This window comes from Staurois parvus, unplaced genomic scaffold (genome assembly GCF_062004578.1).
Source record: "Staurois parvus isolate SC_StPar_1 unplaced genomic scaffold, SC_StPar_1.0 ptg001746l, whole genome shotgun sequence".
NCBI classification, from domain to species: domain Eukaryota; kingdom Metazoa; phylum Chordata; class Amphibia; order Anura; family Ranidae; genus Staurois; species Staurois parvus.
The window spans coordinates 217128-237770 of NW_028319542.1; the positions used below are offsets into that span (position 1 = coordinate 217128).

The 20643-nt window shown below is 41.9% G+C and overlaps 1 protein-coding gene across 1 annotated transcript in view; it reads left to right on the forward strand.

The window, feature by feature from the left end:
- Positions 1 to 20643, forward strand: part of LOC149434529 (pyruvate dehydrogenase protein X component, mitochondrial-like) — a 137710-nt gene that overhangs the window by 56492 nt on the left and 60575 nt on the right. Inside the window, exon 4 of the mRNA XM_089663681.1 lies at positions 17853 to 18037. Coding sequence (XP_089519807.1) covers positions 17853 to 18037 — 185 coding nt within the window. The remainder of the gene's footprint in view (positions 1 to 17852; positions 18038 to 20643) is intronic.

Below are 20643 nucleotides of genomic sequence, written 5' to 3' on the forward strand. Positions count from 1 at the left end.
ACAGGCCATCTGCTGCGGTGGAAGACGGGACTTGTAGTTTATTCATTCACAATTATTCATTCAGCCGATTTTAAAAAGTGACAGTGGCTGTGGAGGAGAGGGACCCCCACCTGTCCTCCCAAGGAGGGTGCTGCATATTTACATGTTGCACCTAAATATGGACGTATCATGTTACTAAAGGTGAACTTATCCTTCAAGACTGTGTGTATCTCTCAATGGAGGAGAAAGAAACTGTACTAGCCAAAAATGTTTGAGGCACACAGGTCCTAATACTACCTACTGTTTTATATTGCTTTGCTTAAAAACTGAGGCATACTGATAATTGGAGGGGTTATAGCCTGGGCAGGTTTCTTTTTTTGCCAGCACCATCAATTTACATATACAGTATGTTGTACATTCACATCAGTCTCTAACCCTGAAGGAGATTACAATCTAAGGTCCCTAACTCACATTCATACATACTAGGGACAATTTAGACAAGAGCCAAGTAACCTACCAGTATGTCTTTGGAGTGTTGGAGGAAACCCATACAGGCACAGAGAGAACATGCAAACTCCATGTAGGTGGTGCCATGGTTAGGATTTGAACCAACGCCCCTTTCATCTAAAGGTTTGGGTTTGTAATTGTAAATGTAATTTCTTTTTTTTTCTCTTACTCGATTTGTGAATAGTACGGGTTGGGATTCAAACCAACGACCCAAGTGCTGTCAGGTGGAAGCCAATGTCCGAGTCTCCTGTAGCTGGCAGTATAACAGGAAGGTGTAAGGGCCGGTTCACACTATAGAACCGCAGTGCAGATGCGTTCCGGATGCATTTTTGCATGTCTGTGTTTGATGCGTTGTTGGTGCATTCCGGTGTGTTTTTGATGCATTCCATTTAATTTTTTCCCATCTTTTTCTCCAATTCAAATAGGGACATGTGCGTTCCAGTGCATTTTTGGTGCTTTCAAGTGCGTTTTTAATGCATTTCAGTACAGTTGTGCGCAGAAAAAAAATGCAGCCTGTTCTACTTTTTTTCTGCTTCCGGAACGCACTGGGACTGCAAGCACTGATGTGAACTATGACATTGACATCCATATCACCTACTTTCTGTGTGTTTTGGATGCAGACAAAAAGCAACTGAAACACACATACTGTGAACTGGCCATAAGACTTTCTGTATCTCTCAATGGATTTCAAGAAAATAATTTTACAGTAAGTGCAAAAATCCTATTATTTGCAGTATTACCAGGCAAAAATAAAGGGGAAAAGCCTACAAAAAACAAAAAAAAAATGCAGCCACCCCATGCTCTGAGGAAGGGGGTTCAGCTCCCGAAACGCATCAACTAATCCGCATCATTAGACACAGTTTCATTGTAAAAAATCAAAAAAATATATATCCCAGCGCCAAAAAACAAATCCTAAGTGAATATGCAGCTGTGCAACAGTGAAAAACACCAATGAATAACAACAAAAAACAGCGCAAAATCTACAAACAAAATTACACAAGTGAATAAATAAAAAAAATATAAAATCAAGTGTCCATGTGAAAATATGGAGAACGCCCTGTGGGTGGGGCGAAACGCGTTGACGTACTTCCGGTTCGCCGTCATTCTGGTTCAAGTCATTTCCGGTGTTTGGAACGCACGCCGAGTGATGCGGTTCAAGCGGCCATCTTAGAGGTGGAAGGCTGTTCATCCTCTGCAGACACTACAGAAACGTGAGATCCCTATATTTTGCAACTGTGGAAAATGGTTATCTTGAAGCCATCTAGGCTATTAACCTCCCTAACGGTTTTCCCGAGTGTAGCTCGGGGTAAAATGTCAGTACCAAAAGTGATAACCCCGAGCTACACTCGGGCTTACCATGCGGCGCTGCATAGGGAGTCCCTGCAGCACTTACCTTGTCCTTCGCTCCCACGATGTGTCCCCTGCAGCGTCCCCGGCCATCTCTTCCGGCTTCTGTGTTCCGGTCCCTGTGACGTCGGGACGTACGGGCGCCGCCATCGGCGGGAAATTTGAAAATTTAAAAGTCATTTTTTGCAAAACTATTTTACATAGTAAAACATTGCTGTTTCAACCCATTTCACATACATTTTGTCCCGAGTGCTCTGCCCTGTCCCCTGTCTGCATTTTGAATGTTCTTTCTGCCTGGAAACTTAGAAAAGTCCATGACGTCCAAAAAGTGTCCCTTTTGGTCAAAAGTGGTTTTAGACCAGCTAGAGAACAGCGATAGTAAATCAGAACCACTTGCAGAATTGAGTGATAATGATTTGTGGGGAAATTCGTCATCAGACACTGAAAACGATTTTGCGACTTTGCTCAGCGATGTGCGAACTTGGCGCTATATTTCAAATTTTCAGTGTTTTTGGTTTGATTATATTATTGAATTAAATATATTATTATATTATTATTTTTTATGATTATTTATTAAATTAAAATTTATGATTTCGTGTTTCAAATTTTATCATACCCGGGATGTTTACTAGACTCTTGTTCGGACAGATTTCAGTGAGTTATTCCTAAATATTACAGGCCTACAATAAAAAACTACATATTTCCATGCAAAATAATGGTACCGCTTTCAGTACCAAAAATCTGAAATAATCAGACCGCCAGGGAGGTTAAACAAGGCTTTTAATTATATTTAAACATGTGAGTGGCCTTATTCTATCTTTCTATTTCATATGAAGTGGCAGTATTACACTATGTAGTTTCCTTTTCTATACACCGTTGAGGAATTCATGGAGGAATAAAGTGGAGGCGATTAATATACCCAATCAGTGTGAAAAAGAAGATTTGATCTCTTTTGGAGGGGGTATAGGATCCCTTATATCCTATAAGGCTCATTACTCACCTCTATCTGGTGAGTGCGGTTAATATCATTTTTCACATGGTGGACAGTTGCATTGTGACTGTTTTTGTGGATCACCTATACTGCCTATAATCACGTTGGTTTGTGAGTATACATCCTCTTTTATTTAATAAATTACGTGTTATACCACGGTAATGCACGATGAGAGTGCGCCCTTGTTTGTTTTTATATACCCCATGTAAGGACTGGTAAGCTACAGTACATAAAATTTTTCTTTTTGGATACACTTTACCAACATTGGGTCCTGCAGCAGGAGTGGTCAGTGTCAGGAAAGGAAGGCCACAACAGTGCTGAAATCAGCTTATTAGATCTAAACATGCATGTGTGAAGCCATCGGCTTTCCAAGAATTCTTCCCCAGCCCACCTGGGCTTCCTGTAAGGAGTTAAACTGAGCCGTGACCTGATTCTGAGCTGCCGAGCTGCCTTTTCATCAGTTTGTACAGCGCTGTTCACAGCAGACGTTGGACGCATGGAGCGAAATTGAAATATGTTGTGATTTTTTGTTGCAATTTGCATTCTCAATCAGCCTGCCTATTTCCTTTTATTTATGTGATGCAAAAGTCTCCTTCTACTCTGCACTTATATGGTCTAATCTGTCTTATCAGACCCTGCTAATGCTTGCGGCACATTACCGTATACCTCAATTTAACGTTTCCTAGTCTGTTTTGTTTTCTTACTCCTACGCTTCTGCTTACTAGCTGTCTGCCTTCGTTGCTAGGTACATGAATCCTTTAACACAGACCTTTTCTATGAAAATGGCCTTCTCTATTGAAAGCTTCCCCCACCACCCAAAGTCAAATTGCCTACAAAGGCATATGAAAAATAAAGATGTTGTAAAATAAAAATACTTACCTTGGCCCGATTTCCCATGCCTCAAGGATGTGCGAGTAAAATCAATGTGCAAGGTGACATATACAGTCTCCTCTACAATAACTGCCTTCCTGATAGCATTTTTTTTAACCAAAATTCCAATTTTGCCCTGCCAGACAGCGCTGTGTTGTGTGGGAGAGCTGTGTTAATCGTAGGACTGGATGGACTGAAATAAGTCATTTGGCAGGTAAAACCACTTCCATTTATTTAAAGTGTTACTAAACCCACAACAGTAAAAGGAAGTCTGTATATGCAGTAAAGCATGCTTGTTATACTAAAGGGGTTAATTCTCCGCATTGTGTAAAAAGGCTGTTTGATCCTGATCCTTCCCTTCTTCTACTGTCTCTAATCCATCTTCTGATAGAGCCTTGGGGGCAAGCTGCACGTGCTCAGTTTGGTGTGTACTACTAGAGTTTTTTGTTTTATTTTACCTTGGGAGAGAGTATGTGATCCGCATAGGGCCAAACAGCACTGCCCGGACAGAGCCTGGAGCCTGATCGGACAATCAGGGGAGAATGAAAACTCCTTCTACAAGCTTTATCCAGTGCTCTGCTGGACACTGAAAGAAGTCACAAGACTGCTTTAACTGCTGATTAGAAAAGGAATTTAGCAGTTTATATTTCTAAATTAATTGCATTTCCATGTTCTGTGTACTGTGGGAGATCAGATATAGTAAATGCAGAGTCCTGGGAGACCAGACATGGTGAATGCGGGGTCTGGGAGACCAGATTTAGTGAATGCAGGGTCTGGGAGACCAGATTTAGTGAATGCAGGGTCTGGGAGACCAGATATAGTGAATGCAGGGTCCGCGGAGACCAGATATAGTGAATGCAGGGTCCGGGGGAGACCAGATATGGTGAATGTATGGTCCGGGGAGACCAGATCTAGTGAATGCAGGGTACGGGGAGACCGGATCTAGTGAATGCAGGGTACGGGGAGACCGGATCTAGTGAATGCAGGGTCTGGGGAGACCGGATATAGTGAATGCAGGGTACGAAGAGACCGGATATAGTGAATGCAGGGTCTGGGAAGACCGGATATAGTGAATGCAGGGTCTGGGAAGACCGGATATAGTGAATGCAGAGTCCTGGGAGACCGGATATAGTGAATGCAGAGTCCGGGGAGACCAGATATAGTGAATGCAGAGTCCTGGGACACTAGATATAGTGAATGCAGGGTCCGGGGAGACCAGATATAGTGAATGCAGGGTCCGGGGAGACCAGATATAGTGAATGCAGGGTCCGGGGAGACCGGATATAGTGAATGCAGGGTCCGGGGAGACCGGATATAGTGAATGCAGGGTCCGGGGAGACCAGATATAGTGAATGCAGGGTCCGGGGAGACCAGATATAGTGAATGCAGGGTCCTGGGTTTAGTAACGGTTTAATCTGTGTATTTAGCTGTTGGCTTGGAGTTTTATGACTTTTGGCTTCTTTGAATACTTTTTTTTCTGATTCTAGGTTTAAGTGGGAGGGGTTAAACATAGGAAACATAAGTCTTCATATTTCCTCTGCATCCACTGCTGCTTTCCTGAGTCCATCCAAGTTCAAAGAAGAGATAAATAAAAACTTGCACCCTCAGAGCCCTAAAACTCTCAAAATATAATTCCTATGTATCTGAGTAAAGAGATCTTGTTGAGACGTAAAAAAAATGACCAGCTTTTACTTCTTTCTGATATGACAACTTACCTGCTTCCCAGGGTCATACTAGACAGGTTGCATTACACCTAGGTAAAGAAGCATGTACTGTGCATACACATTGGAGGTGACACCTCTACAAGGACCGGTGATATCAGAGGAGGCACGATAAACTGCATCTCCTCAAATGCTGCAGAAACACCTGAGGATGGACTGCTGGAGATTTTTTGTTAAATTATTTTTTTTAAGGCTTGATGCACACAAGTGTTTTTTGAGCTCCTAGAAGCTGTTAGCATTTTATTTTTTTTTTGTTTTTTTTGCTATTAGAAGTTAAATGGTGTTATCCTATATGTCCATGCACACTACTTTAGGCTTTTAGGGTTTTTTTTAAGCTTCAGCATCTAGAAGCACCAAAAAAAATTTTTTTTGTAGCGTTTTTCAGCAGAAAAAAAAACGCTGAACACTCCTAAACGCTAACCGCTTTTTTTCTATATTTTGTTCTACATGTACTGTAAACATGCTAATTAAATGCTTCTGAACACTACTAAAAATGCTATTTGCGTTTTGTATCCAGCGTTTGAGCTCAAATAAAATGCTGGTGTGCATGGAGCTTAAATGCTACAGGGAAGCGATAGTTGAGGTGCACTTTAACAATTAGCCATAAAATCAGAATGTAGCCAGCAGGAGGCTGTTATACCTCCTCTGCATATTTGCATGTATACATATGTATATAAACCCTGCAGGAAGATACTATATTCCTCCTCCGCAGCTGCATATAGCTCTGTCAAAACTTGTGAATTTTATCATTTTTGTATTGTGGATGCTAAAAAGGCTTGAAAAATTCATTTTAACTTTTTTTTTTTCTTCTTTGGAGCCCTGGTTTGCCCATTTAAAGGGGCTGGCAGACTGCGCCTACCTTTTTATATCCATACTTCGCTCCTGCCTTGTTCCATTTAAAAAGGCTCATACTCATGCTTTAACATCCCAGGTTTTTCACACCGCTTCTCTGTGCCGACCTTGTTAGAGAAAATTAACTGAACTGCATTGGGCTGTATAGTGACAGGAGGGGGTGGTTGAGCAAGTCTATCAATCGTCAGACAAGGGATGCAGTTTACTGCAGTAGTCCCCTTTTTTTTCCATAAAAGCTGGATTCTAGAAATCCCCCCCCCCCCCCTTCACTTACACCAGTGGTTCTCAACCTTCCTAATGCCGTGACCCTTTAATACAGTTCCTCATGTTGTGGTGACCCCCAACCATAAAATTATTTACCCAGTAATTATAATTCATGAGTGTCGTTTTACCTCCAATACTGCTGCTTTCAACACAGTAGCTGCTTTCAACACAGTAGCTGCTTTCAACACAGTAGCTGCTTTCAACACAGTAGCTGCTTTCAACACAGTAGCTGCTTTCAACACAGTAGCTGCTCTTTACACATCGGAAATATGTGTTTTCTGATGGTCTTAGGCGACCCCTGTGAAAGGGTCGTTCGACCCCCAAAGGGGTCGCGACCCACAGGTTGAGAACCACTGCCTTACACCTTTCTTACTAATCTCTAGATTATGTGAAAAAGAATATATCTGTCCATCTCAAAAAACTTACCTTGATCCGGGGCCACATTATGTTGTGTTAGAGTAACTCCAATTTTGTTGTTTTATGTGATCTATGTACATTGCAGGAATTTTAACAAATGTTTTGTTATTCTGAAGAAATTACTTTTTGTCTGTGTCCATGTGCAATGTGAATGATTGTGACTTCATAATTATCAATCAGCTGCTGCACTTGCAGGGCTCTGAGGAAAAATTGCAGGGTCTGCAGTCCTTTAGACGTGATTTGCCTTTGGGAATATCTCTCACCAATAATGTAACAGAAACAATTGAGTACTGTCCGTGATACTTTTTTTTATTTGCACTGTCATACAATTTTGAGGACAAGCTTTTGAGGAGTGTCCCCTTCTTCAAGGTCCAAGCAGTACTATACAAATCACAAAGTTTTAGCAGAATGTTAGAAGAGATGAATAAAAAAAAAAAAGAGAGATAAGACACAGCAAAAGCAAAGGGGGGGGAGACAACACTCACACAGAGGGAGTCAAGCTTGAGCTGATGGTCATAAAACTGTTGGATAATGAGTGAGGAATCCCATGTCCAAATTAAGGCCGTTATCTCTTGTGTCAAATAGAATTATCATTCTTAGTTCAAAAGTTTTCCTTTCCTGAATGGAAATTTTTTATTTTTTTCATCTCTTCTAACATTTTGCTAAAACTTTGTGATTTGTATAGTACTGCTTGGACCTTGAAGAAGGGGACAGTCCCTGAAAGCTTGTCCTCAAAATTGTATGTTCGTGCAAATAAAAAAAAGTATCACGGACAGTACTCAATTGTTTCTGTCGCGAATGCACTAATACGGCTACAATCGCCTCAACCAATAATGTAAAAAATTTGACTTTGGGAAAATGCGTAAGCCAACCACACAAGTAGGAAATGACGTATCTGGGGGCGTTCTGTATACCATCTGTATACAGAACACCTCCAAGTACCCATATTGGATTTTACAGAAAGTGACAGCACTGCAGAGTAAAAAGAAAAGATTCTATTATAATATGACTTGGATCGCAATTATTTATGCTATGTATTTTTCTTATTTGCTATATTTTCCCATGAAAGTGGAGTTACCCTTTAAAGCTGATGAGGTTTTGATGTTGCAGTTTATATATACTTTAGGAGCAACACACAATCCTAGAAATTCCACGTTGCCGCTTCCACTTGTGCTCTTTTGTTTAGTATAATTAGGGAATTCCATTATTCCATATTGTTTTAATTCATTTTCAAAGTTTAGTATGCAGCACTCCAGGAAAGGTTATTGGTAAACTGCAGACAGCCTGATGGTGTTTCTGCCAGCGGTATTGTATAACCTGTCTGTAATCTCAGACGGTGTCTCTGGGTCAATAGCAGCTATTCATCAGATCAGTGATATACAGCAAACGGTATAGCAATCAATAATCTAATTTTGTATCTTGGTCACAATCCACTAATCTTCTCACTGCTTCCCATGTAATGGCAGCTCTGCTATACTGACGGGGACCCTAGTTGCCCTCTTAAAGAGGAACTGTTCTGTGGAAACTGTGCTAAAAGAAAACGAAAAAAAAGGACAATGGACTAGTCACCAGTGTTACCTGTGGTCTCCCTGCAGCTGGTCTCTTCCCCAATAATGACTTACCTGGCATTGTTCTGCATTTTTTTTTTTGTCTTTTGTGGAAGTGTCCATCTTAGTAGAGGCAGTGCTTAGGTTCCTTGAATCATAGCTGCCTCCATCCCCCCACGTATCCATACAAAGAAAGCCCCCACAGTGATATGTAATGATGATAAATGTCCACTTCACAGTCGTGCAAGCATCAACAGCACAAATCCTCCAATGTGATGCACACTCTTCTCAGTGATTGCCTTCAGCAGCAAGAACTCTAATAGAGGGACCCTCACCTCCACAGTTGGATCTCTATATTAAAAGAAGGTCACAAGTGCATGAGATAATATCCTAGTGACTGTCATGAATACACAGTCCCATGAGCGGTCATCCCCTCCAGGAATGTGGGTTCTCAAACATAAAGAAAGGACTCTATAGTGTTCTCATTGAGGTATTTTATATTAAAACCTATAGAATCAGAACATTCACATTACAACGGTCAAGAACTGTCATATAAATCAGCAAAGTCCTTAGTCCTTGGAGCCGCTGCCTGTCCTGATCTCCCTGCAGCATGGGATCAACAGCCTCAAAAGCCATAGCACGCTCCAGACAGTGACGTCACACCCACTACCATCTGACACATTGCAACCTGATTGCACGTCTTCAGAAATTTGGGAGTTTTCTATAGGTAACAATCAGATGGAAATGAAAACACAATGTAACAAAAGTTAAGACTATACAATATCCCACCATTTAAATGCTGCCTACCCATTGCTTCTCATGTCAGTATAAATCACAATGAGTGGCTAATGGGAGGGAATTCTTTCACCCACACTGCCGTCAACGGCTAGAATCGATAGTCTCTGGTGGGCAACATCGTGCCTCTACTATGTAATGCAACCCTGAATTTGTCCCTCCATGTTACACAAGAGCCAGAGCTTTGTAATAGAAACATTAAATAAAGACATTCGCATTGTGAGTCATGGGGAGGGTATTGTATAGCCTAAATGTCCACCTTGAGGTGGAGAACTACGGTTACACAGCTCAAGTAACCCCTAGTTGAGAATGGCTATAGTTGCGTCAGCACTCTGTGAACAGGCTTGGCCCACTGTTGTCACCATTAGGAGACCTGCCCTGAGAAATGCCATGTAACCATCGTTGTATTGTTCATTTTGAACAGGGAAATGGCTGCAGATCAGCAGCACAGAGTTGTGACCCAGGAATTGAAAACAAGTAGTTTATTTTAACCACTTCATTACTGGGCACTTATATCCCATTCCTGCTCAGGCCAATTTTCAGCTTTCTGTGCTGTCGCACTTCAAATTGCGCGGTCATGCGACACTGTACCCATATAAAATTTTTGTACTTTTTTCACACAAATAGAGCTTTCTTTTGGTGGTATTTAATCACTACTGCACCGCATATATGTGAACAGGCACAATAGAAACCATTGTTATTTCACATGTCGTGCAAATTATATGCGGTTCAAAATGCATCTAATTTGCATATATGTGAACCAGCTCTGAGAGGCCAACTGCTGCTAAGGCTGGATGTTGTACTGGGTTACTACTAAGTATGGCACAATTATTGGATTCTTTGGGAATAGTAAGAGACCACATGGTGAAATGCATACAACCATTTATTGACACAAGTCATATATTCTTTTATAGGAGCCACCTCCGCAACATCGCCAAAATCCGCACGTTGCTAACTCCAGAAACCACTAAACCGCTCATCCACTCCCTCATCATATCACGACTCGACTACTGCAACTCCCTCCTCACTGGCCTGCCTCGCCGCTGGCTATCCCCGCTTCAGTCAATCCTGAATACGGCTGCCAGACTCATTCACCTTTCCAACCGCTCCGTTTCCGCCACCCCCCTCTGCCAATCCCTCCACTGGCTTCCGATTACGCAACGGATCAAATTCAAAATCCTAACACTGACGTACAAAGCTGTCCACCATACTGCCCCGAACTACATCACTGGCCTAATATCCAAGTACCACCCAGCACGCACACTCCGCTCCTCACAAGACCTCCTTCTCTCTAGTTCCCTGGTCTCCTCCTCCCATGCCCGCCTCCAGGACTTCTCCAGGGTGTCACCCATCCTCTGGAACTCCCTGCCCCAACCCATCAGATTATCACCTACTCTCCTCTCCTTTAGGCGCACCCTGAAAACCCATCTCTTCAGGGAAGCCTAACCCACCCCCTGCTAACTTGCCGACCTCCTCCACTCTTCCTACCACTCCATCCCCCACAGCTATCTCCTCCTGTGCCACCATCCCCTCCCTTCTAGATTGTAAGCTCGAAAGAGCAGGGCCCTCAATCCCCTCATGTTTTGCATTGTATTGGTATTGTTCTGTCACATGTTCTGTCCCCCTTTGTAATGTACAGCGCTGAGCGAACTATTGGCGCTTTATAAATACTGTATAATAATAATAATACAAATGTGCCCCTCAAGGAAAGGGGCAAAAACCATAATTTTAAGCACAATGCCTCTCACATACATATAGACCACTAGGCACATAGTTACAGTAATTGCAAAATACATTCATCAAAAAACGGTCAATGCGTTTCGCCTTTGCATTTGGCTTCTTCAGGACTGTAGTTTGAATATCGCAGAATAGTGCTACTGCATATATAAAGAAATGCGAAGTAAATATATAGACAATTACACAAATAATAAACAAAATACATGTATATAAAATCAAATTGTTTAGGGCAGTATGTTCCATGGGATGAATACCCACAATGCAAGCAGTCTGCATTCTGGCATGTGTCCCTGGGCGCATACTTCTCTATATACAATGGTACCGCTTAGTGCACCATCCAGTCAAAGCAGCTGGTCAGCCTCAGTGTTTTACAGGCTGCTGGGAGCAGGGCCGGATGGTACGACTGTGCCTTCTAGCCATACCTAAATGCCAGAGTCTCATGGGCCGGGGCTAAACACCCAGTGTACATGAGGCATCCGATTCAAAGGTGGTAGTGGAAGGAACAGGATGATTCTATTGTGGGAGGAGGACAATTGGGAGACGTACATTAGATAATTCCAAAGCAGTAAGGAGATTTTTGCCAACTTTTCTTTCACTTTCCCTCTCTGTGACAACAGTAAACAGGATAAATAGAGAGGGGGAATCTCCCTAGGGCTAGGTTCACACTATCGTGCCTCCTGAAACACAGGGAAAAGGCCGCACTGCAGTGTGGGAGCGATTTCCAATGCATGCTATAAGGATTAATGGCACACAACTCCTGTGGTTTTCTGTGTGGGTGGTTGCGGCTGTGTAATCAGGTGCGGTCCCACAGCGGCAGTCACCCGCACAGATGTGAACCTAGCCTTACAGGGACACAGATGGCAATAAAAATCTGTTCATTCTACCCAAAACTAACATTTTTTTGCCTTTTAGTTACACGTTAGGACTGCGTTCACACTTTGCAACTTTGAACGCACAACACATGTTTGGGTGCCATTCATTCTTAATCGCACCTCAAACATGCTGCGATTGTTGCATGGCAAAGGGCATCATGCAGGAGCTTAATTTTGGGTGACTGCTTTGCACGATGTGTTTCGCCACAGTTGCATGTGATTCTAATATGCGGCAAAATCGCTTTGCGATTGAGGTGCCATTAAGAATGAATGGCACCTAAACATGTTTGTGTTTTTGGCCATGATTTGGAGTCACAGCCAGAATTGCAGAAATTCTGCCTGCAATTCAAAATTGCAAAGTGCAAAATTGCAGCACAGTGGCTAAATGGTTAGCACTTCCGCCTGGCAGTACTAGGGTCCTTGGTTTGAATCCCAGTCATGGCACCATCTGCCTGGAGTTTGCATGTTCTCCCTGTGCCTGTGTGGGTTTCCTCCCACATTCCAAAGACATGCTGGTGGGTTATTTGGCTCCTATCTAAATTGTCCCTAGTATGTGTATGTATGAATGTAAGTTAGGGACCTTAGATTGTACACCCCTTGAGGGTTAGGGACTGATGTGAATGTACAATATATATGTAAAGCACTGCGTACATTGACGGCGCTATATAAGTACTTGAAATAAAGTGTGAATGCAGCCTAAAAGGCAGTGTTATTGAAAATAAAAGAATTTTATAACTGGGTTCCCGTGAAGTCTAGTAGGTTCAGTGTTTGTAGCTTTGGATGTGAATTGTACAGCCATATGAAAACACATTAATGGCATCCAAATGGTTAGCACTTTGTCATGTGAAATGTGCAATTAAGCATCCAATGAACAGAAGTGTGATTACCCAGTGGGGATTGTGACAAACCAGAGATTTTTGCAGAAACATATAATTTCATTTGGACAAGCTTTGCATTTTAAGCGTTGAGGGACCAAAATAGCTCCATGCACTTTTATGTAACATCCCCCCATGTTCCCATTCGTTCTCCTTTATCTTTTTCTTCTGCTTCAGAATATTTGGATTAATTGCTTTCATTTCAATTCATATTCCATACGACAGGAAGGGGAAGGAAAGGGGGGAAAAAAAAAAAAAAAACTATTTGCGTGTCACGGGTTAGAAAATTTCACAAAGCCCCATTTTTCTGCAAATGCCAAATTGTTGCAGATGTTTTTGTTCGAGCGATGAATGCAATCGTTTTCATACATCAGATAAAGTTCCCAGCTCTCACAACTGAATAAACGTATTCAAATGTCATTTTAGATGGTATTTGTAAGAGAAGTTTGATTGCTGTGTGTGTCATAAATTTCAATACATTCTGTAGGATTGCATGATCTTACATCTTTACGATCCTGAGAGAATTGGTTTTACATTTCTTACATTTTCTACCTCCACCAAACTTTGCAGTTGCTGTTTTCTCTGCTATATTTATTAGGCTGGCTACACTGCATGTAAATGGTTACTGGAAAAGCTTGACAATAGGTGTGATGAGTTTAAAATAAAAACCCAAAACCTGATGCTTCGTTAACCAATGGGCAGTCAGTCCTTTCAGTGGCATTATTTAACCCCTTGACGCTGACGGCACACAAATATGCGGCCTTACGGAACTGGGCTTTTTTCTGTGGGGCCGCATATTTGCGTACCTGTCTTTGTGCTGGGAGTGCGCCACTCAGCGCGCTCCCAGCACAGAGACCGTGGTGTCACTGAGAGCCCCGCGTCCCGTTCTAACAATCGGGCCCCGGGACTCCTGATTCTGAGTCACGTGATGGCTGTGATAGCCTCCGATTGGCTATCACAGTGATCAGTCACTGTGCAGCCCGGCCCCCTTGTATTTTCTCACTTTATGAATGGAGAAGAGAGATAAATTGTATCTCTCTAACTCCTGACATAGATTAAAAAAAAGTTTGTAAAAAAAAAGATAAATAAATATAAAAAAAATAAAGAAAAATACTTAGATCAAGGTTTGATCTAGTTCAGTGCCAGGGTTAGTGTTTGGGTCAGGGTCAAATGTCAGAATTTAAAAAAAAATTGGGATCAGTGGTCAGTTAGCGTTAATGTCAGTGTGTTTTAGTTTAAAAAAAAAAAAAAGACAAAAACAAAATGCGCACTATTGTTTCTGGGCTGTACTACGGGTACAAATGACATACACATATATGGTATCGTTGCGATGGTCAAGAGCTGGAGAATTTATTTTGGGTTGTTCTATGGAGGTAGGTTATGGTCGTAACAAGAAACACCGCTAAATAAAAAAAAAACTTTTTTATTCTGGGCCAGTTTCCCTTTGATAATAAAAAAAAATTTGGAGTTATCAATTACCATTTACCATCAAATGAAAGCCTAATTTGTCTTGAAAAAAAAACACGGTATAATCCACCTGGATGTACAAAGTAGTTGTGATGATATGGACGGTTTTACTAACACATGTCAACGTTGCAGAATTGTGCTTAGGCATTTAGATTTGTTTTACCCTCAGGCATGAAGGGGTTAAAGTTAACCTGCACTTCAGGCCACAACACAGCTCTTGCCATTATGTGCAATAATGCTCATTATTTTAGTACATTATCCACTTGACAAGTGCAATATGTATATCAACTTTGCATATCTTTTTTTTTTTCCCCCAGTCATTGGCAGGCTTTCTAATGAAAGCGGTCTGAGCTGCTCATTAGCCACTGGATGTGATGGGAAGGGATCTTTTGCTTTTAAAGGTAAAGGAGAGATTTGGGGTCTTTCTGACCCCAGATCTCTCCTTAGGGCTCGTTCACACTAGGCTGTTTTGCCAACGCTTGCCAAACGCCCCTATAGCGTTTGGCAAGCGTTGGTCCGGTGTTTGCGGAGCGTTTTTAACGCTCGGCAAACGCTCCGCAAACGCCGCATGCACGGTTTAGCGGCGGTTGCTAGGCGTTTGCCGAGCGTTAATAACGCCCCACAAACGCCTATAATGCATTTGAGTGGTGCTACCGCTCCGCAACCGCGTCGCAACCGCACCGCAAACGCCGGCCGGGCGTTTGCGGAGCGGCACCATAGACGAGAATAGGAGGCTTCAAAGCCTCCTGACTCGACCAGAGGCGTCCGTTTTGCCGTGACGCAACGCGACGCGACGCGACGCAAACGCTCCTGTTAGAACAGCACCATGTGCTGTAATGTGCAGAATTGGCAGAGGCGTTTGGGAAGCGGTAAAAACGCTTCCCAAACGCCTCTCTGCCGCCTGCACACAAGGCTAGTGTGAACGTAGCCTTAGAGGACCTGTCATGCTTATTTCTATTACAAGGGATGTTTACATTCCTTATAATAGGAATAAAAGTGATAAAAAAAAAAAAAGGGACAGTGTAAAATTTAAAAACACATATGTAAACGGTGTTTGCAGCATGTGAGGTATCACCGCAAACATTGGAGTGAGAGCAGTAATTCTAGCACTAGACCACCTCTAACTCTAAACAGGTAACCTGTAAATTAAAGTGTCGCCTATGGAGAGTTTTAGGTACCGTAGTTTTTCACCATTAGACGAGCGTGCGCAATTTTAAAAGCATGGCATGTTGGGTAACTATTTACTCGTTGTAACATCCTCTTTCATAGTTTGGAAAAAAAATTGGAGTATGTGTATTTTGTTTTTTTCTAAATCATTAAATGTATTTTTTTTACCAGAAAATTGCGTTTGAAAACCGCTGCGGAAATACCATGTCACATAAAAAAAATTAAACAATCACCATTTCATACTGTAGGGTCTTTTCTAAAAAATATGCATATTTGTTTGGGGGTTATAAGCAATTTTCTAGCAAAAAATACTGATTGTAAACAAAACGTGCAATAAAATGCTTGGTCTTCAAGTGGTCATGACAGACTTGTCTTAGTGGGGTTTATTTACTAAAGCTGGAGAGTGCAAAATCAGACTCCCTTCTGCATAGAAACCAATCAGCTTCTAACCTCAGCTTGTTCAATGAAGCTTTGGCAATGAAACCTGGAAGCTGATTGGTTTCTATGCAGAAGTGAGTCTGATTTTGCACTCTCCAGCTTTAGTAAATAAACCCCTGTGTGTTATCCTTCAACCATGCAGGTTCTACCTTCTACTCCATCGCTTAGTGATGCTGTCTTTTCCCGATCTTCTGAGTCCAGAGTCTTCTGTCTTCGTCAACTGGTTTGCATATAGATGATGCAACACATGGGTCTCCAACCTTTTGACTTTCCTGGGCCACACTGGAAGAAGAGGAATTGTCTTGGACCACACATAAAACACACTAACAAAAAGGATAGCCGATGAGAAGAAAAAGTCAAGCAGATCACAAGTGCATAATCCCTGATATCGATAATGTGATCTTTTTTTTTTTCTATTATAAAGGTAAAAGAGGGCAGCATAAAACTAGTGTGATATTTGGCACTGTTTTTCTAACGCATCAGTATATATTTGGATGGATGTAGTTCTCAATGAATTCTCAAAGTGTTCATATTTTGGTTGCTGCACGTGCTCTAAAGCATGCGCACATCACTCCCATACTTAAAAAGCCCTTCCTGGACCCACCAACATGAACAACTTAAGACCCATCGCAGGCTATCCCCTCTTCAGTCTATCATGAATGCTGCTGCCAGACTCATCCACCTTACTAACCGTTCTGTATCATCCACCCCTCTCTGCCAATCCCTCCACTGGCTTCCCATTGCCCAACGGATACAATTCAAAACCCTAACAATAACATATGAAGCCATTTATAACTCTGCCCCAAATTACATCACTGATCTTGTCTCTAAATATCACCCAAACTGTACTCTCCGCTCCTCGCAAGACCTCCAACTCTCTAGCTCCCTTGTCTCCTCCTCCCATGCTCATCCCCAGGACTTCTCCAGAGCTTCCCCCATCCTCTGGAACTCTCTACCCCAATTTATCAGACTGTCGGCTACTCTGCTCACTTTTAGGCGATCTCTGAAAACCTATCTCTTCAGGGAAGCCTATCCTGCCCTCAGCTAATCCTGGAATCCTCTCCTCTTCCTACCAGTCCATCCCCCACAGTTACTACCTTTTGTACCACTAGCCCCTCCCTCCTAGATTGTAAGCTCCAAGGATCAGGGCCCTCCTAACCCTCTTGTATTGAACTGTATTGTTGCTGTATTGTCTCCTGTTATAATATAAAGCGCTGAGCAAACTGTTGGCGCTATATAAATCCTGTATAATCATAATAATGACATAAATAAGGCATGATTGCAAAGAGTGGGAGATTTTTATTTGGGAAGATAAAACTTATAAAAGTCCAGTATAGAGACCCTATAAAATTTTTCTTCATCCGCATGTGTTGGCTAAGTAAAAATGCTTTTTTAAAAAAAAAATTAATATTTTATAATTTTCTGTTGAGCTGCATTCATAGCCATCTTGGGCTGCAGGTTGGACACACCTGATGTAACCTCTCGGCATCTGTAAATTTTAACAGACTAGGTTTTTAATGGCAGAAGAAACCGAGAGAGGTTTTGCTGCCATAAAACCATGCATAACCAATTTAAATTTGATTTTTGTTTTGCTTTAAAGATAAACTGAGCCGTGAAGGCAAATGGCAAAGTTTTGGACACCGGTATTGCCTGTAGGCACCTTGCTGCTCATCTTTTTACCATTACTTACTTATTAAGCCTTTTTCTGCATTGTCTCTGTGTGGAGGCAGCCATCTTGGTAGAGGCAGGGCTTTGCTTCCATATATCAGATTTCCCCCTGCCCCATCACCATAATGACTGGTGGAATATTCAAGACACAGCAGAGTTGCAAAGAGCAACGGTCCACAGAATGAAAAAAAAATGGCTTTGTGCAGTGACCGCTTCCTGGCAGAAACGTTCAGGTGGATTCAGACTAGGATCTGAACAAACCTGAGCTCATCCCTGTTGTGAGTGTATATGCTTTTTTGCATTAAAGCTTTACTGTTTTTTTTTTTTTTGTTTTTAAGGTTGAAGAAGGCAGCAAAAATGTGAGACTGGGATCTTTAATTGCACTTTTTGTGGAGGAAGGGCAGGACTGGAAACAGGTTGACGTTCCAACCGTTCAGAGTCCACCATCACCAAGTTCGCTCCCTGTGGCAGCCGAGGCAACCCCGACGCCAGCGAAGGCTCTTGTCCAGCCTGCCAAACTTGGGTATGTTTTGGAAAGACCACTGTGGTCTTATATATATATTTCTGGCACTGGCCTGGTTTCCTGCAATGGGTAAACGTAGCTTTGTTTGAATAAATATCATATGAATCACACATACAGTTGTGCTCAAAAGTTTGCATACCCTGGCAGAAATCGTGAGATTTTGTCATTGATATTGAAATTATGACTTAGGTTTTTTCTATTTAAGAATAGTGAACACATAAATCCATGTTTTATCATACAGTTGTTTGGCTACTTTTTAAATCATAATAACAGAAGTCACCCGAATATCCCTAATCAAAAGTGTCCATCCCCTGGAATGATTGTCCTTGATACAGACACACAAGGTGACACACACAGGTTAAAATGGCAATTGAAGGTTAATTTCCCACATCTGGGGCTTTTTAAATTGCTATTAGTGTCAGTGTATAAATAGTCAGTTAGTTTGTTAGCTTTCACGTGGATACACTGAGCAGGCTAGATACTGAGCCATGGGGAGCAGAAAAAAACTGTCAAAAGGCCTACATAACAATGTAATGGAACTTTATATAGATGGAAAAGGATATGAAAAGATATTCAAAGCCTTGAGTATGCCAGTTATTACTGTCACTTATTAGGAAGTGGGAAATTTGTGGATCTGCTGATACCAAGCCAAGGTCAGGTAGACCAAGAAAGTTTGCAGCCACAACTACCAGGAGAATTGTTCAGGATACAAAGAAAAACCCACAGATAACCTCAGGGGAAATGCACAATATGTTGATGCTTGAACAGAAATTAGCTGCATGGTCGAGTTGCCAGAAAGAAGTCTTTTACTGTGCCAATGCCACAAAAAATCTGGTTACAATATTACCGACAACACCATGACTCGCCTCACAGCTTCTGGCATACTGTAATCTGGAGCGACGAGACCAAAATAGAGCTTTATGGTCACAATCATAAGTGCTATGTTTGTAGAGGAGTCAGCAAGATCTATAGTGACAAGAATACTGACCCCACTGTGAAGCATGGTGGTGGCTCACTGATGTTTTGTGTTTGTGTGAGCTCTAAAGTCATGGGGAATCTTGTGAAAATTGATTGCAAGATGAAAGCAGCATGTTATCCAAAAATACTGGCAGACAATTTTGCATTCTTCTTCCCAAAATCTGTGCATGGGATGCTCTTGGACTTTCCAGGAAGAGAATGACCCTAAGCACAAGGCCAAGTTAACCCTCCAGTGGTTACAGCAGAAAAAGGTAAAGGTTCTGGAGTAGCCATCAGCCTCCTGACCTAAATATCATCAAGCCATTCTGGGAAGATTTCAAACGTGCGATTCATTCAGAATGACCAGTTTGTATGACCTGAAGTCATTCTGCCAAGACTAATGGGCAGCTATGCCATCTGCAAGAATTTGGGGGCCTCATAGACAACAATTAAAAAAGACTGCCCGCTGTCATTGATGCTAACAGGAGCAATGCACAGTATTAGATTGTAAGCTGGAAAGAGCAGGGCCCTCGATCCCCTCATGTTTTGCATTGTATTGTTATTGTTCTGTCACATGTTCTGTCCCCCTTTGTAATGTACAGCGCTGAGCGAACCATTGGCGCTTTATAAATACTGTATAATAATAATAATTAAGAACTAAGGGCCATTTCATTTATTTACTTGTTGCCATGTTTTGTTTTATGATTGTAGCATTCTCTCATGACCTGCAGTTACAGAATATAAATCCCATGAGTGTTTTGCCTGCTCACTCAGGTTTTCTTTAACCACTTGCCCTCCAGAGGATTTACCCCCCTTCCTGACCAGGCCATTTTTTGCGATATGGCGCTGCGTTACTTTAACTGACAATTGCGCGGTCATACAATGCTGCACCCAAATGAAATTTACGTCCTTTTTGTCCCATGAATTGAGCTTTCTTTCGGTGGTATTTGATCGCCTGTGCGTTTATTTTTTGTGCTATAAGCAAAAAAAGACAATATTTTCGACTTTTTGCTATTAAATATGTCCAGTAAAAAAATGATAAAAATCAAATTTTATCATAAATTTAGGCCAACATATATTCTGCTCCATGTCTTTGGTAAAAAAAAATCCCAATATGTGTAAATGAATTGGTTTTATGTGAAAGTTATAGCATTTACAAATGGCGGTATATATATTGTTTTTTTTTTTCTAATAGTAATGGCGGAGATCAGCGACTTTTAGCGGGACTGCGGCAGGCATTCTGACACTGGGGGGGGGGGGGGGGGACTAACTTGGTGTCATTGACATATTCCCAGTGACACCAATACAATGATCAGTGCTAAAAAAAAAACAAAACAAAACGCTGACACTGTACTAATGGCACTGGGCAGGTAGGAGTTAATGTGAGGGGTGATCAAAGGGTTAACTATGAATGTTTTATTAGGGTGAGGGGGGTGTTCTTTACTGTAAGCACACTGATTAGGATGGCTGTGCTGTGCACAGCCATCCCGAGCAGTGTGCTCGAGCTGACAGGGAGGAAGACTGTAAACAAAACAGTCTTCCTCCCCGTCGTTGATTGTTGGTAATCACTGGGCACAGGCGGGTAATCACCCAGTGATTGACATCCACGGCATGCGTGCCCCCTACCCAGATATGCAAAATCGTGTATA